The sequence below is a fragment of the Carettochelys insculpta genome, chromosome 6 (genome assembly GCF_033958435.1).
Source record: "Carettochelys insculpta isolate YL-2023 chromosome 6, ASM3395843v1, whole genome shotgun sequence".
In the NCBI taxonomy this organism is placed as follows: domain Eukaryota; kingdom Metazoa; phylum Chordata; order Testudines; family Carettochelyidae; genus Carettochelys; species Carettochelys insculpta.
Window position 1 is genome coordinate 93,576,287 of NC_134142.1, and position 18,657 is coordinate 93,594,943.

The following is an 18,657-nucleotide window of genomic DNA, read 5'->3' on the forward strand; positions in this document are numbered from 1 at the left end:
TGGATGAGGAATGGGCTGGGGATGCAGCTTCTATGGTGCGACTGGGGCATATGAGGAGGCTCTTTGCTGGGGTGGGGAGTGTGGGAGGGCATTCAGGACACGGGCTCTGAGTGGTGCTTGCCCCAGGCAAGCTGTGATATATCCCTCTGGCTCCTAGGCAGAGGTGAGGCCATTGAGGTCCATGCTGCTCCCGTTTGCACCACTCCAGCTGATCCTGTCTGCACCATTCCTGCTGCTCCCACTGGCCATGGCTCCTGAGAAATGGGAGCTGGTGTTGAAGGGAATGGGCAGTGTACAAAGCCCCCATGGATGCCCCTACATGTAAGAGCTGGAAGGACATGCCAGTAGCTTCCTCGGAGCCACACAGAGATGGGAAGGGAACTTGCTGCCCCTGCACCAACCAGACTTTCAACGCCTGGTCAGCAGTGCTGACTGGGCCCCTTACAATTCTTTTTCAATCATGTGTTTGGTTGAAAACTGGACACCTAGCAAACCTATACCTATAATGGTTTAAGAAAGAATAGAAAAAGACCTCAAAGATAAAAGAGTTAACAAGCTGTAGGTTTCAAAAAATCATTATTTTCAAAATTATTTAAGTACTTTTAAAATTTTAATTTCTTGGTCATTTTGAAGAAAATCTAATTACCAACAAAACACAATTTTTTGTTTAGTTTTTCCATTATATTAGAAATAAGATGGCACCAACAATCAACCTTCAGAACACTTACCTGTGCTAATTTAGTGGTTGATTTAGAAGCCCTCAGGGTTTTTTTGTTGTAAGCTTTGCCATTCAGTTTGATTTTCGAAAGAGTAGCTCCTCCACCTTTTGTTTTAGAATCGCGAGTGATTACCGTCAGTTCAGGAAAGTTTTCCAAAGCACTCTTAAACATAGCATAAAAGAAAAGATTATGAATTATCCAAAAATTCTATCAAAAGAGAACCTTTTAATCAATCAGAAAAATTAAAATATTGAAAGCAACCAGTTATAAAGTATTTTACACACAATTCTAAAAGCGCAACATGTCTATGTCTACCTGACCTGAATCACACTGTCAGCACTTTTGCTGACAAAAACTTCCAACACCTGAGCAGTCCGGCAGACATGGCACCATTTAGACTACAGGGGTCAGCAACCCCCAGCATGCAAGCCAAGAGTGTCACACAAGCCAATTTTCATTGGCAAGTGAGACCACACTGCCTGTGCATTAACAAAAGACCAGCTAATGCTACCAACCATCACCTAAATGGTAAAGCTCTGCATCTTAATATATTTATTAATGAAGCTGTTGTAAGTAGGACTATTAGGGACTTTAAAAAGTATCACTGGCACCCGGACCACACAAAGAGGTCAAATGGTCAAATTTCAGCACTCCGCCTCAGAAGGGTTGCTGACCCATGGACTTGTACTTATTTCTGTCGTTCTAAGGGAAGGAATGAAAGGGACAGGGCCTTAAGCACCTGTGAACCACAACAGCTTTGTCGCTCAATTACCAGTGTAACAAAGCCTCAGTCAATCAGTTATGAGACAGCAAGACAGGAACACCCTCAGACACACACACTCATAGAAGTGACTTTTTTGTTTGGCTCTAGATTTAACATTGCAAAAGAATCAGGGCCTTTCACATAGCTCAACTGTCATCTTTGGTTCCTTCACTAAAAACCAAAACCACCCAGGAATCGAGCAGGCAATTCTGATTGCTTACAATTTTTATTTTAATTTATATTCCACTACTCCTTCCATCCAAGAAATCTATATCCATTTTAGAAGTATCAATGATTTAGGCCTCACGACACCTATAAGGTAGGGACATCTTAATTTTTACAGATGGGGTAACTGAAACACAGGTAAGTTTTGCAGCAACACAGCCAGTCATAAAAGCAAAGAATAAAACCCAGTCCGCTGACTGATGCCTTGCACTTTAGATATCGAACTATTATTTTCTCTGCACTGCTCCAGAAAATGCACCCAATCTCAGCAAAAAATTAACAATTGTCAAGAGTACTTAAAAAATAAACTTTTCTGCTATAGACAACAGTGTATACCATTACTGGAGGATAAATGTGCATGGCAGTTAACAATACTGCTTTGTAGTAAGTACTTTGAATTAACAAAGTTAAATTCTCATTTGTCCCCAAGACACAAAGTAATCTACTGATAGAATTTAATCTCACTGAAAGAACAGATTGAATAATGGAAATGTTTAAAGATGTGGCAACTCTATTTATTTTAAATTGAAATCCTCTTCAAGGGCTGTCTTTGTTTAACCCCCCACCAAAAGCACACAAAAATCTGAACTTTTATATCAGTTCAAAAATTTAATATGATTTTGAGCACTTACAATTAAGAAAGTTTTAAATGAATACACTAGTTAATCAGAGGGCACACGTAAATGAAAAATAAGTCACAGAGGGAAACAAAGACAAAGCACTTGATGTTAATAGAAATCTCAAATGGTAGAGAGGGTAGTAAACAGTACGCCCTTAAAATTTATAAGATTAAAGAAGGATATGGCAGTAGTTAGACAGCCAAAGGAGTCTGATGTGTCCTCTTTAGCAGGGGTGGGGAATTTTTTTTTTTTGTAGGGGCCACTGACTCACAGATAAAATCAGTCAGGGGCCACAAAAGCGAGAAGCAAAAACAAAATAATCCCCCTGGGAAAAAAAAAAGCCAAACCAAACACCAACCAACCAACGAAACCTCCACTAATGTGGTCCCCACCTGAGGAGACACTTCCCTCATTCCCCTCACATACCAGCCCCAGAGCCTAGTGGGGCCAGAGCTAGTACTTTTTGTCGGCCCTTCTAGGCTCTGGGGTGGGGCCAAAAATGAGGGGTTCACTGTGAGAGAGGGCTGCCAGGAAGTGGGCTTAGAGTATGGAGTCTGGGTGGAAGGGAGGGTGCAGGAGTGGGGTAAGAGGCTGACGAGGAAGGGGGTGCAGGAGAGGGGTAGGAGTCTAGGTGGGAGAAGCATGCAGGGGCAGGCTAGGAGTGCAGGGTCTGGGTGGCAGGAAAGGTACAGGAGGGTTTGGGGTGCAGAGTCTTGAAGGGAGGGGTCAGGTTGAGGCATCTGGGAGGCAGATGGCAGGAACAGGGTGTGGAGTCAGGGAGAGACAGGGAACAGGAAGGAGATGAGACGGGGGTCTGAACAGGAGGAGGTGCAGGAGCTGTCTGTGGGCCTGCGGTCTGAGTGACCAGGGAGCAGCTTACCAGGGCAGAAACCTCATAACGCACATGGCTTTGCACCCTCCTGCCACCACTCCCAGGAACTGCCTTCTGCTGCCCTGATTGGCAGAATTCTGATAAGTGACAGCGGCAGGATGAAGAGTCCAGATAGCACTTCCAGTTTGACTCCTCTTTCTCTGGCTAGAGCAACAGCAGTGGCACCACATGGAGAGGCTTCCTGGCCTTTCCCCTACCAGCGCCTGTGAGCTGGATCCAGTCCTGGCTTGCCTGACCCAGCTGCGAAGCTTAGAGTTCTGCACTCCTCACCCCCACCACAGCCAGATGCTGTGGAGAGGGGCCCGAACCTTGTGGTCCAGATCCAGACCATGGGGCGCAGTTTCCCACTCCTGCAAAATGTCAAACCACCCCGTCCTTTCCTTGATCAAAGGGTATACAAAAGAGAACAGCCTCTTTCCCAAAAAGCCTAATTGAGAGACAACTTCTTCTTTCCCCTCCTGCCAAAGTCAATTAGCAGCATCTGAAGTAACCCTAATTTCTGATACCCAACTAATTCTGTAGATCTCATATTTCTTCAGACAGATTTTATTATTCATAAAATTTGATTTCCAGATGAAGTCGGAAGTGACACCCATCAGAAAAAAAAATCAACATTCTACAGAGCACAGAAATAATGTATTGTTGTATGCTGTTCTGTTTTGATACTTTTTTTTTTAAAAACTGAGGACCTGGATTCCCCATTTGACAGAGGGGCACCAAAAGCTGCAAGACACTTTTGGGCATTCTTGGTCGGAGTTAGTCAGTCTACTAATTGGAAGAGAATGGGAATTTACATGTAGCAGATTTCTGGTCAGCTTTTCAGTTCCTTTTTTTGTACAATGCTTTAGGGAGTCTCTCTCATCCAATTCCAAAAACAATCAGGAGAACAAAAACAAACAAAAGTCCTACAATTAGTTCTCATAACTTGGAAGAAACACCCAGCTGTCCTTAAGTTCAGGTATTGGAGCTCTGGAACAAAACTACAGTGAAACATAGTAATTTCTCTTTAGCTACACAGGATTTCCTTAATTAAGAACGCATTTGCAAGTGTCCTTCAGGCCCCTGTGGTAGTACTGCCAATACCACAAGTGAGGCCCCCAAGCTACATGAAATTGGCATAAAATTTCACACTTTTTTAAAAATATCTTTTCACTTACTTTAGTTGCCTTCTGACATGTTTTAGGATTCAGGATTTAGGATTATTTAGTTTACAGAAGAGAAGACTGAGGGGTGATTTAATAGCAGCCTTCAACTTCCTGAAGTGGAGCTCTAAAGAGGATGGAGAGAAACTGTTCTCAGTGGTGACTGATGACAAAACAAGCAGCAATGGTCTGAAATTACAGAAGGAGAGGAGTAGGTTGGATGTTAGGAAAAACAACCTCCCCAGGACGGTGGTGAAGAAGTGGAATGCACTGCCTAGAGAGGGAGTGGATTCTCCATCCCTAGAGGTTTTTAAGTCCCAGCTTGACAGGGTCCTGGCTGGGATGACTTAGTTGGAGGTTAATCATGCTTGAAGCAAGGAGCTGGATTAGAAGACCTCCTGAGGTCCCTTCCAGCCCTATTATTCTATGATTCACGTTTTCAATCTTTCCTCTGAAGACATAAGGGAAAGGAACTTTTTTTTCTTTAAATTAAAGCATCACACAAATCCAATATCTGGAGCTTTAAGAAAAATAAAAGAAATCACAAGACTTACGTTGAAATCGTGACTTCTGGCAAAACTGCCTGGATTAAAAAAAATGCAAGCTCCCTTCCCAAAATGTTGCTGCTGCTTTAGTTGGAGCATGTGACTGGAATGCATACAGCATGCTTTGGATTCCTGAAACAACTAACTTAAACAGAAGCTTCATCTACAAGATAGAAGCACTACAGTGCTAAATTAACTCTTAAGGCTTCTCTAGTTTGTAAAATATTTATAATTAAATTGGTGTACCCCCAATGCAGATACTTATTTTGATTGAAGTGAGCCTTAAGGCCCAAAAGGAGAGGTGTTAATATGTATATTAATATGTATATATTAATATATGTTAATATGTATATATGAAAAACTAAGGCCAAGAATATTCAGTAAGTGGGAGAGACATGATCAGAATTCAGAGATCCCAGCTCCCAACCTAGTACTCATTTTTCTAGATCACTTTCTGGTATAGCGATATTGCAGCAGAACCTCCAGTGGGGACACTGTATAAACCAACAAAAGGAGTTCATCTGGCATATAGCTACCTTATGTCCCTGAGTGACTGTAGCTATGCCAAAAGAAGTCTTTTTCTGCTGTCACAGGTGGATCTACACCAGTTTTGCAAGCATATCTATGACACACCAAAGAGGTATTATATTTTCACACCACTATGTTAATTAACTAATTACACAGGGAAAGAGCAGTTCCAGTTCATAGTCAGAAAAGTCATTGCATGCATAGTAGAATTTCACATGAAAGATGGGCTGTCACTACATTTGCAAAAAATTGTGTTAGATGCCATAATTTTGCTAAGGACATAGCTACAGATCTCTGGCAAAGCGTGAGGTTATTTCTGACACACACATCAACTAAACGGTGGTGTATTTTACTTTTACTAACTCCAGTTTTGCAGTGTGTTAAATGAATAACACATTATTGCAAAAACAATTATTTTTCAAGGTTCCATTGTGTTCTGTAATATATTACATTCATCCGCAGAGAATATGTACTAGTTTAACCGATAGCAATTTATTCAAGTGAAGAAATACAACTTCATTCAGGGAAATTTAACTATAACAAATTTCAGGAAAGAATGGAGCAAATTAACTGGATTTGCTGCTGCAAGAAATTAAGGGGTTAAAATATTCAAATTAAAACTAAATTGTGCCCTATATAGTCTACAGATGATAAGATGAACTTTTAAATAAACAGTAACAGAATTCAAGGACTCCCTTATCCAACTCCTACAGTTTCCAGGCACCTGGCTCTGTGTCCCTGAAAACACAATGTGCTTAATTAGCGTTTTATACAGCTTAGTTCTTTTCCCATTAGTAACTATCTCAGGAAGAAACTAAAAATGCATTTGCAAAAGAGAGAATTGTATTTTGGTATTAGTCATCTTAAGACACCAACATGTAGACTAGTCATAGCAGCAGTCTTCAAGTTATGAAAAATTAATCTAGCAGATTGCTTTTTCCTCCATGAATTTACTTTTCTACCTGATAGGGTTCTCTGTAGTGTTTCACTGCACTCTGAGAGTTTCTGTCTTTTGCCAAGAAGTTCTGCCTCATCCGTCACTGGCTCAATGTTATTGTCTTATTCTTATGGCGTAGAACAGACTTCAAACAGGAGCACTCACCCAAAACAGGAATTGTTTTGAATTGGAAAGAGGAGGAGGAAAATACTAATCATTTCCAAGTTCTGGTGGGTCAAGAAGACAAGCTATAAATCAGACTTACTCTGGAGAGAGCCACACAACTTTGAATGGTGAGTACTTTACAGAAAATGAAACTGCCAAGAAATGAAGCACAATTGATGTTAACTAACAATGCTATTCTGATCAACATTAATAAGTCTAATCTCTTTCCATTTATGTACACTGGTAAATTGCATCTAAAAGACAGAGTTAATTTAAAGAGATGAAACTAACACAGAAAGAATAACGAAGACTCCTGTGGCAACTAAAAGACTAAAAACATTTATTTGGGAATAAGTTTTCATGCGCTGGAGTCCACTTTGTCAGATGCATAAAGTGGAAACCACAAGTTTGGCAGCAATATGCAAACATGGGAGAGTTACATTACTATGCAGAGAATCCGTGTCAAGGAGGCTAATTCTATCAAGGTGGATGTGGCCCACTCCAAATAACTGAAGAGAAGGTGAGAATACCAAAAGAGAGAAAATTACTTTTTGCAGCAAGCTATCCATTTCCAGCCTCTGTTCAGATCCAGTCTTGTAGTGTCAAGTTTGTATATGAATTTCAGCTCAGCATTTTCACCCTGTAGTTTGTTTCTGAAAGTTTTTTGCTCAAGTATGGCAACTTTGAAGTCTCTTACTGAGTGTTCAGGAAGGTTCAAGTGCTATCCTACTTGTTTCTGAAGGTACTGTTCTTGAGGTCTGATTTGTGTCTAGTTATTCTGTTGCACAGACAGTCTGTTTTGGCAAATGTACACAGAAGGGGGGCATTGTTACATATGATGGCATACATCATATTAGTAGATGCGCAGGTGAATGATCCCTGATGATATGTCTGATGTGGTTAGGTCCTATGATAGCATCACTAGAGTAGATAGGTGGATAGAATTGGCAACAATGTTTGCTCCACAGCTGGGGGCCTGCTTTAGTGTTTCTGTTGTGTGGTGTATAGTTGGTGAAGAGTACTTGCTTCAATTTGAGGGGCGTATGTAAGTGAGAACTGGAGCCTGGCTCTAGCCCACAAAAGCTTATGCCCAAATTTGTTAGTGTTTAAGGTGACACAGAATTCCTCTTTGTTTTTACTGAAAGTCCAGCAATTGGCTATCCTTCTGAAAAAGAATAGTTTAATTTTGTTTGCTGAAATAAGACAATAACCAGAGAGTGTAGGATTTTATAGCTGTTCGAATTATGCAGAAAAGCGCATAGACAAAGCTGCTCATTGGATCAGTGACTGGTGATTTTACTGTGTGATTTGTTTTGTGACTCTATACTGAAATATCCCATGTTGCCCATTTCAATTTTATAGTGAATATAATTTATAATTACTATACACAGTTATCGCTACAAAGTACGAAAAAGTATTCAGCAAATGAATGATGTTAATGAGTAATCAAAGTAGTTTCATCTTTTACTAGTTGGTTGCCTGGTCTGAATCTCTAACACCTGAATTACTCATTTTTATCAGTATTATTACAGAATCAGGCTCTCTTGTTCTAAATAATAGATAATAGCATGTAACCTGTTTGATTTCAAACCAGTACAGATGTTCATGGTAGGAAATTAACCTTTCATTCTTACAAAATTTCTAATACAAACATGAAATTGATTTCTGCTTCTGTACTAGGAATACAGACATATTAACATAATCAACCATTTTACAAACATATGTTCTGATCCTACAATCTGATCCATGTGGGCAGATCCTTGGGCTTGCCCTCATTTACTCCCATGCAGACCGGACTACAGGCTTGGGCTTACATTCCCTGATTCAAGAGACATAATTTATTTTCTTTTATTTGGTGAGCAGAAAGCAAAAGCTTCTTGATATAGTTAATATTTGTAACGTTATAATAAGTAAGTGGATATAATTATATGTAATGGCAGCAATCTTCTGTATGCTAAGAATGATTTTCTTCTAATTGGGTGTAATGATCAGCTACAGAAGCATCAGCATAGCAGCAGGTCCACGGACAGGAATGGTGGGACACAGGGCAGCAGAGTCAATGGGCCCCCCTCCCCCTCCCTCAGACAGAGCCCATAAGCCAGCCACACATTCCCCTCCCAGGGAAACCTAAAGCACTGCCCCACAACCAGAGGATCCACTCGTTGGTCGTAGCCCCATCCCCTCCTGCCTGGAGATGCAACTCCCACTCTTTTCATTCTTTGCCACTGTCGTCACCACTTCCCAGCTCTGCCCCCAGAGGTTCTGTGCCCAGCTGAGCTCCTTTTTCCCCAGACATCACTGACTACCTCTGCCCCCATCCCTTTGCTCTTTTCCCTTCCCAGCCTGGTCCATCTCTCCAACCCCAGCCCTTGCTCCCTGAAGTGCCATGCCCAGATCTACCACACAGCTCAGTCCTGCCTCCTCTTCTCAGACTGCCCACCCCCATCCGTTCCCAATCCAGCTCTCCCCTCCCTGCTCACTCACATGGTTACAACCTCCAGGACCCCTTCCAAACTGCAGCTTCACAGATCTGAATTTCCCAGGATTCCCTGCAGTCCTACTGTGCTGCTACAACAGCACTGTTTAAAAGGACCTGGGACCAGCCGGGCTACAACAGCTATGGTGGCAGCAGTAGACCCAGGCCCCCTCAAGTTCACTGGGCCCTTATGCAATTGTCCCCTTCCCCCATTGTCAGGAGGCCTGCACAGCAGGAATCAATTTTTGTGATGTGCTTAACTCTCACTGTAAAAACTACAGTAAAAGTGGAGGGTCGGCATCAGCTAAGCAGAGTTTGTATTTATTATGAAGACTATTAGAGATATTTATACATTTCTATTTTTAAATATAAATCCATTTTACTTAAAGTTGAAATTATGAGTTTATATCAGTGGTGGGCAACCTGGGTTCTGAGTGTGGCCTGTGGGATGTTTTTACACAGGTTTCCCAAATTCTGCTAGTATCAGAATGGTAGCTATGTTAGTTCATATCTGCCAAAACAACAAGAAGTCCTGTGGCACCTTACAGACTAACAAATATTTTGGAGCCTAAAGCTTTCATGTGCAAATATCCACTCCAAAATATATGTTAATCTATAAGGTGACACAGGACTTTCTGTTGTTTTTGTAAATTCTGCTAGTTTCCATCCATGTGTTTTTTTCTTACTGGCATTACTAACGTAACATGCACATGAAGTGAGGTATGTGCTGATTGCACACAACAGTGACTGTGGGAGCCATATGCTCCCTCTACTGCAATTCAATTGGCACACCCTGAAAACTGTATGTATGCAAGCACAGTTAGCAAAACTGCCCATCCCAGGAGAACATCTCAGTTATGACAATTTTATTGCCCACTGAAATGAGGGAGAGTCACTCATGCAGCCCATTCACTAATGTAGGCTGCCCATCACTGGCCCATGTTTAGGTTTATATTTACTTAAAAAAAAAAAAAAAAAAAAAAAGAGAGAGCGAGAGAGAGAAGTCCTGAGACACCATATCGACTAATAGCTTTTTTGTAGCAGACGCTTTCATGGGCAAAGACCTGCTTCATCAGGTGCACGTAGTGGAGATTTCAGAGGCAGGTCTAAATATCTAGGTTTATGAAAAGAAGGAAATACCAATCAAGAAGGTGGCTAGAGTTGACGAGGTCAGTTCAGTCAGGGGGGATGTGGCCCCACTTCCAGCAGCTGATCTGGAGGTGCCACAGGATTTCTCATTGCTTTTGCGGATACAGACTAACATGGCTACCCCTCTGGTACTTTATATATACTAGAATCTATTAAATTAATTTAAATTAAACTTAAAAAAAGGAACATTAAGCAAGATATGTTTTTGGGATAGTTTTAAAGAGCGTCAAACCTCTAACAAGAGGAAGTCACTGGCTAAGCACTAGAACCAAAGTTTGATGAAGTGCCAAACCAGTGTTTGTCAGCAGTAGCTTTTTCTGCACACACAGAGTGTGTATTTACTTATTTTTGGCTTATTTAACTAGTTCTGTTCCAGAACTGTTCTTTCAAAGTTAGAAACAGACTGGGAGATTAAATAGCTGAAAAACTTGTTTTCCAACTGATGAATAGAACTGGATGAGAGAGTACAAGATTTCTTTGTTCTCAAGTCTTGACGGACATGGTGACCAGAAACACTTAGTTCAATTCACCAATTGCAGATAATGGTATTTTTTATAAATCACTTTTAATTTTCCACCTATTACAGACATAGTTTGAGAAACCATATTTTATGGTGATTAAATTATTTTAACTAATAAAAACAATATTAAATGGTAAATTTGTGCATTTGAAAAAAAACCTAATTTTTCCAAATAAAGCATGGCAAAATCAAGAGTTAATAAATACACCCCCATCACCTAGCAAATAAGAAATGCACCATTCTACCACAATAAAAAGTGAAAAATTAAGAATCTAAATATACATATGTGAAGCCATATAGCAGATTAAATAAAAATGCAGATACGGTGGATCCTCCTAGTTAGCCCAAAAAAAAAGCACAGTTGTAAATCAACATGTTTTAACAGTTACCTATCAATGCGAATTAACCTGTCTTTAGGAAAATGACTGAAAACTGCTAATACAAAACAACACCTTCATCCCTGGATCAGAAAGGCATGATGCCACCCACAAGACAGGCAGGGAATCGTTAAGTAAATAAACATCCCTTTTATCGTTTTTAACATAAAGAGCCAGAAATGACACTAGTGTTTAATCTTTGCCCTCTTCCTTACACAGACGTGTGTACTTGCTGCCAGAGACAGGCAGGTGGTAAGGATTGAACAAAAGTCTCCAAAAAGGTGCTTCAGTCCCGCAGGAAGGAGTAGATTCAAGAATGTAGGGCAGGAGAGCTAAAGCCAATTTTACTGATGTTGGAAACTGCCTGTTCAAGATTTTATCCTTATGTGACTTTCTCTGCTGTATGCAGAGGTGGATACTACAGTGCTTTTTTTTTTAAAAAGAAAAAAAGAGAGAGATTTTGAGGCCAGAAGAGATTGTTGTTATTATTTAGTCTTATCCCATCCATAATGCAGATCACCAGATTTCACTTTGTTCTGCGGAATCACGAAGTGCAAGACAGAGAGAGTGAGACCGTGTCTTTAATAGTTCCATTTTAAACACCTGTTGTGACTGGGCTCGGAAAGGAGAGAGAGAGAGAGAGAGAGAAAAGACACACCTACTTCCTATGCCTTACACAGTGTTTCAAGGGTCTGTTTTGGCAGAAAAAAGCAGCAGCACTGGGACAACCCTGCTTATAAATAATCAGGACATCAGATCTTGAGTAGCCAGTAGCAGTAAATTAGCCTCTTTTCTCTTTGCCCCTCCTTTACACCCTACCTCCTCCCTTCTGCCTCTTTAGGTTGGGCAATGCAAAGCTGCTGGGACAGGGGAAAGAGTGGGGGATAATACACCCCTGCTTGCCTATCAATAGAGAATGTATGGAGTGGTGCTGGTGTTTCTTGTTTGTTCCTCACCCAGGCCACAATAATTTATTTATTCACCCTTTGGAAGGGTGAGACCCACTGTGATTGGCTGCTCCATGCTGCTCCCATCCCTTAACTTGGGATTCTGAGTGTGAAAGGTGGTTGACTGTTTCATCGGCTCTGATCCCTCATCTCTGGCTCTAGGGAGCCTGAGTGCTGCTTTCTCCTCCTCACCACAGCTGCAAGGCTGGGATGAACCATGGAACAGAAATGTAAGCATCATTATTTAAAAAGGCTCCAATGGGACACGAGTTTGATTTTCCGATGAGGAACTTAAGAGCACTTGAGAAGTTTAGAAGAGAAAAGGCTTTAAATAAATATTCAAGCTTGGGTAGCAAAATTGAACTTTTAAGCTCTGTGGTAGAAAAGTCTATACCACAAAATGTATGCAAAGTGGAATACTTTAACTCTTATTCAAAATACCTCAAACACCATATTCCATTCCTGTCAAAAATTTTGCATTCTCATTGTACACATGCATATAGTTACAGACGTGTTTAAGACTTTGTTTTAAATAATCTGAAATTTTAAAAGGAAATACCTTGAACATATGCTCCAAACGCAATTTGGAAAGCAGTCTTTTCCTGTTGTCATTCAGCAGGCCATCAATTTTTCTCATATGAGGCAAAAGTAGCTCATCTGAAAGACATGAAAAAGATACATAATAGTTAAGTACAGATGTAAGGTTATTATTTGTATATAACCCTTAACTCCAGATGGGCCACTTTATCCTATTTATTAGCATAAAATAATCAAAGCCCAAAATAGTATATTTTGCTACTATATTTTACCTTTAAATAAGAAAGGAAAAGTAGTTATTAAGATTATATGCTAAGATACAGAACTCAATATTTGACTCTAAGACCGTTTCTACACAGGCCACTTCCTTCGGAAGTAGCATGCTAATACACGGAGTGAAAGATGCTAATGAGGCATGGATGCAAATTCCCCGCACCTCATTGGAATAACGTCACGTGATTTGGAGTCCGGAAGAACGGTCTTCCGGACTCCAAAACGCCGTGTAGAAGTGCGGCCCCCAGCGGGGCTTCTGGAAGGACATGCTTCTTCTAGAGGCCCCTTCTTCCCAAAAGTTTTCGGGAAGAAGGGGCTTCTGGAAGAAGGACTTCCTTCCAGACTCCAAATCACGTGACATTATGCTAAGAGGGCACGGGGAATTTGCATCCACGCCTCATTAGCATCTTTCGCTCCGTGTATTAGCATTTCGGAAGTGGCCTGTGTAGAAATGGCCTAAGAGTGGTGGGCAACTAGTGGCCCATTAGGGTTCTGTGTGTGTTTTGTTTACCACTGTCCATGCACAGTACTGTAAAATTCCCTCCATATGGTTTATTTTCTCTCTACTAGTATTACTAAAGTGACACGTATGTAAAGCAAGGACACATGAAGTGAGGTGTGTACTGACTGCACCCAACGGTGACTATGAAAGCCAGGTGCTCCCCCTGCAGCCAGGCAAAGCTCTGTGTTCAACCAGTACACCCTAAAAAACTGCCCCATCCCAGGAGACCATCTTAGCTATGACAATCTTGTGGCCCACTGAGCTAAAGAGGGCACTTATGCAGCCATTCACTAGCCAACATTCCCCACCACTGCTCTAAAACTTAACAAATAATGGTTCATACACTATAATATCCAGCTCAACAGCTAAATGCAACCTGTTTTTCTGTTTTTAACTTTGCGAGGCAAGACTCAAAAAATAGAATGAACACGAAACGTAAAATTGCTCTCCAAATCTCTTCCTGTCATGCCAGGCAACGTTCAGTTCAGAGACAGGTTCCTTGTAGCTGAAGAGCGTACAGTAAGCCTTCAAGTTATGCAAGGGTTGCATTTCTGCAACTCCTGTGTAACTCGAATTTTCATGCAAGTTGAGGGGAGAAAGGAACCAGGCTGTAGCCTGGTTACCAGCTCTCCTGGGCTTGTAAAAGCCAGGAAACTGATCAACACATTGTTGGTCAGTTTCCTGGCTCCCTGAGGAAAAACCGCTCCTGTCAGGGACAGCAGCCTGACTCACAGCCACCGCCCCCGACAGGAGCAGCTGCCCCCCGCCAACAGGAGCAGGTAGCGGATCCTGTCAGGGGCGGCAATCGCCTTAACCTGAAACACACCCAATTTGATTGTGCATATCTCGAGGGTTTACTGTATGTGTTTCAACTGGCTGTCATATATTACATACATACATGGCACAGCTTGGATTTACAATAAGTGGAGGTAGTAACACTACATGTAAGTAAGATTGCCAGACATGTACCATTATACATACATATAGTTATATAATTGCACAAGAGGTGTTAAAACCTAGGTAGCAGGCTAGGTGGCCACAGGTGCTTGAAAAGACTGTTCATTAGCTGCTAATTCGTGCCTCAATCCTGCAGCTCCTACTCGGATCAGCAGACCCCTTGCCTTCACTGGGACTACTAACATAGCTGCAGGACTGTGTCCTTGATGTACAGAGACAAAGAGAAGAATCTGAAACATGAAGTAGATTTTGAAATATAGATAAACTGAGATTAGCAGCATAGAGCCTGATGTTGCAGCAGCTGTACACTACATGAAATCCATGCTTTCCATCAGTGTCTCCAGTCTCATGCTTCCTCTGTATTAAATTTACCAGAGACAGAACTGATGATGTTTGCATGCTACAGCCCACTACAGCACATAGTTCTAAAATGTTAATGTTGAAATGACACGCCCCTCCAACAATAGTTCTTTTCAGGACTATCTGGACATACTTGTGTTCAAACACCAATCTTAAGCCTAAACCCAAATTCCAGTTACTGCACAGCTCAGAAATCAGAATGTCATAAAGTAATAATGAGCATGTTGTTGTGTGAGAAAGCAGGCACACGTTTTAAATGGTTTGGTGATAGTGAGCTTGATAAAATAAAAAAATTGAGGTTCATTGGTGATGCAGGTTCCACCTCGCTGGTCTGCCACCCATAGGACCTGAGCAGTCTCAGACCAGGGATTTTGCTGGACTCAGGAGGTCAGTCCCCTGCTGGCCTCTGGCCCTGCTCCCAAGATCCTCTCCCAGCTGCCAACCACTTTCTGGTCACCAGCCTCAGCTTTCCTGGCCCCTGCTCCCCAGCTGAGTGCTGCTGGCCCCTGCCATGGCTCTCTGGTTCCCCTGGCTGCCACAGGCTGTGGCTCCCTGCTCCTGAGCCACAGGTCATGATTCCCTGGCCCCCCTCTCCCCAGGCAAATACAGACATAATGTATTGAAACTGGAATTTGGACCACAGTGGTCAAATATGCTATTGTGGCAATACCATTATATTGGCCATCTCCCTGTTTAGAACTTTCAGATACAGGGCAAGTACAAACTCAAAACACTGCCTGATGCGATACCACAGTATACTGAATGCAGGAAAACAGAAATCTGGGGCAACCTGAAACCAATGCAAATGACACATAGTACATTACGTTTATCATCAAGTGTAAGTTAAGGTACAGTCAACCTCTGATATGTGTGATTTTGACTTGCGCTTAACTTGCATTAATGTGAGTTAAGCGCAAGTTGAAATCCTGGGATTCCCAGGGGCTGGGGACTGACGGGACAGCAGCTTCTCCACCAGCTCCCCACTCCAGCCCCTGGATCCCCCTTCTGGTGGAAGCCAGGGAGAAGCTGCTCTGCTGCAGCAGTCAGCCCGCCTCAGTCCCCCAGCTGCAGGAAGCCCGGCAGACAGACAGCCATGCTGCTGTGGCTTCTCCCCGGCTTCCCCCAGCTGAGGGAGCTGTCTGACTGTCTGGCTCCCCCCAGCTGGAGGAAGCTGGGGAGAAGCTGCGCTTCGCTCCCTGCCACTGGCAGAAGCCAGGAAACTGACCAGTGCTGGAAACTGACCAGTGCAGGAGCACAACCCTCATAGAACTCAGAGGTCTACTATATTGCTGTGAAACAAGAAGAGTTTTCACATTTGCTTCCTTAATTAAAAAAGTAAGAACACCTTAAAATAAAAAAAATCATCATGGGGCAAAACAAACCCGAGCACAAAGGAATTCGCGTAAAACACACCATACCATTACTCTTTTCCAAGGCTTGCATTGTATCTGGATCTAAGGCAATGCTAACAAGCAGCTCCATGTAACTCTTAAAGGTCTCCTTCATAGCTCTTGTGTTCAAAAAGCGAGCAAAATAAGGAGATGGAGGTATAAGTTCTGAAAAGTAATTGGAATACAATTAATATTTTCTTTCTTCAATAGCCTGAAAATGTGTGTATATTAGCATATGTTCCTATTTTGAAAGTAAAGGCTTTCATTAGTAAACACAAGCGACCTCTAGTGGCAGCTCCCTGAGACAGCTGATTATGTTTTAACAGAAATAATATTAAACTTTGCATGTGTTTTACAGAAGTCATTAACACGTCCAGATTTAGTATTTGCTCAGCTTCTTGGGGCACTTTACTGGCTCTAGAAGGCAAAGTTAGAATTTGCAACAAACTAGGTAGCGAGATTGCTCCAGTCTGTCAGGTTTCCAAGTTATCAAGGGTGACTGTCACCACCTGAGTAGCCTTTACTCTAAAAACCTGACAGTGCAGAAAGTGAGCATCACCGATATGGTGGAGAACATAAGTCTCTCTAATAGGAAATTGTTAAGCAATTCTGTTAAGAAGGTATGATCCAAAGTCAATTTTTTCTGCAATAGATGCACTTGCTCTGTGGACTAAAAGGAGTTGAGTATTAAAAATGTATTTCTTGCATTCCACTAAGCAAATAGGACTCTGAATACATACAAGGAACAGATCTGGTACAGTTAAGATGTGTCATTCTTACATTATCACTCTCTGAAGTGGAACTGCATTCCGAAGCAACTTTGCAAAATCTGTCTGCTCCCAAAGGAAGAATGATAATATCAGACTATTAATAATGTAAAGGGCTGGAAAAATAAACTTTATATGGCAGGTGTTAAATTTTCATGACAATTTTACATAGCTGTCTTCTCAGGGAATACGGCAAGGTCACACAGCAATTGTAGACTATGTGTTATATTTATGAATTCTGCTAAAATTCAGTTGAAAACAAATATTAAGACTGATAACAGAATCACTCACCATCCTCATCACTCTGGGCTTCAGGGGAAGAATCTGACTGGGAAGATGAAAACTCTTCCTTCCATTTCTTCCGTTTCTTTGGTGGTGGTTCAGCCTTTATCTTTGGCTGTTTAACTTTGGGTTTCACAGAAGAGACTTTTGTTGTTGTTTTTGGTGCTGGAGGATCAGGAGCTTTACTGGTGCAATTACTTGGTTTGCAATGAATGGTTCTGCAATATTATCACAAATAGTTTTATAAGTCATCTAAATAAACTCACACAAGATGTAATTTCAATAGAAGGAATCAAGGTACTTTGACAATCAGAAAGTTTATTCCATTGCATTCTAGTAAGATCACTTTAATTAAAACTTTGCACTTAGTTTTACATCTTTGAAGTGATGTTACATATTAATGAATCCGTAACAGCTGGTAATTAGATAGCAGTATTCTCCTTTTGCACAAAGTAAAAACTCTCTTGTCCAAGGTTATTTGGTGAGTCATGTAAGTGTTTAAGAGTTACAGGTGTATTCCAATCACTATTTTACTAAGATATTGATGATCTTGCTAATCTTTAATATCTGATGGAAATTTGATAACTCATTTGGCAGACTATAAATCAACAGTTTGTGGAAAAAATACAATACAAATTAATTGTGCTTTACTTTTCACGATGATATATGAATGTGTGGCATTTAATATTCTTGCATAAATACTATGTAAGGTTAAATGTAATGAATGAGATTTTTATTTTTTGCCCTCTCACTATGACCTCAGTAATTTGCTTGGCTCACAGTAGAATACAGGAAACCCCTGAAATACGTAGCTTCTAGTTGCGCGTAACTACTTTAACGCGAATTAAGCAAAACTTGAAGCTGCTCTGAAGCTGTCAGCCTGCCTAGCTACTGCAGCTGCAGGCAGCTAGGCAAGCTAAGAGCACCTTCTCTCTGCCTTCCCCCAGCTGTGCAGCTATTAGCCTGATATTACTCTACAAACTTTAAGCCTATTTCAGAGCTTAACTAAACTCATAGTTAAGATGCTTTTCCAAATATCCAACCTACATTTCTCTTGCTCCAGAAAGAGCCCATTATACTTCTTTTCCTACCATCACTGTATGTGAACAACAATCTGACACTGTCCTCTTTGTACCAGCCCGTAACATATTTGAAGACAGCTGTCAGGTCCCCCGTCAGTCTTCTCTTCTCAAGACTAAACAAGCCCAGTTTAAATTTTTCCTTACAGGTCTGGTTTTCTAAACCTTTTATCACTTGTGTGGCTCTCCTTTGGACTCTCTCCAATTTGTACACATCTTAAAGTGGACACAATACTCCACTGAGGCTTCACCAGTGCTGAACAAAGAGGAATAATTACTTTCTGTATCTTTTAATACACTCCAGAATGAATTTGATTTTTCACAACTGTATTGAATTGTTGACTCCTGTTTGTGATGCACTATAACCCCCAGATTGCTAACAGCAGTATCACCACTGAGTCAGTCATTCCCCATTGTATATTTGTGCATTTGAGATTTCCTTTTTAAGTGTAGCACTTTGCACTTGTCTTTATTGAATTTCATCTTGTTAATTTCAGATTAATT

At 41.2% G+C, this 18,657-nt stretch overlaps 1 protein-coding gene across 2 annotated transcripts in view; it reads right to left on the reverse strand.

The window, feature by feature from the left end:
* Window positions 1-18,657, reverse strand: part of QSER1 (glutamine and serine rich 1) — a 69,417-nt gene that overhangs the window by 8,101 nt on the left and 42,659 nt on the right. For both annotated transcript variants that reach the window (XM_074997632.1, XM_074997633.1), the window contains 4 exons: window positions 17,084-17,292; window positions 16,053-16,190; window positions 12,565-12,662; window positions 729-881 (listed from right to left, as the gene is read on the reverse strand). In XM_074997632.1, the coding sequence (XP_074853733.1) occupies window positions 729-881; window positions 12,565-12,662; window positions 16,053-16,190; window positions 17,084-17,292 (598 nt within the window). The remainder of the gene's footprint in view (window positions 1-728; window positions 882-12,564; window positions 12,663-16,052; window positions 16,191-17,083; window positions 17,293-18,657) is intronic.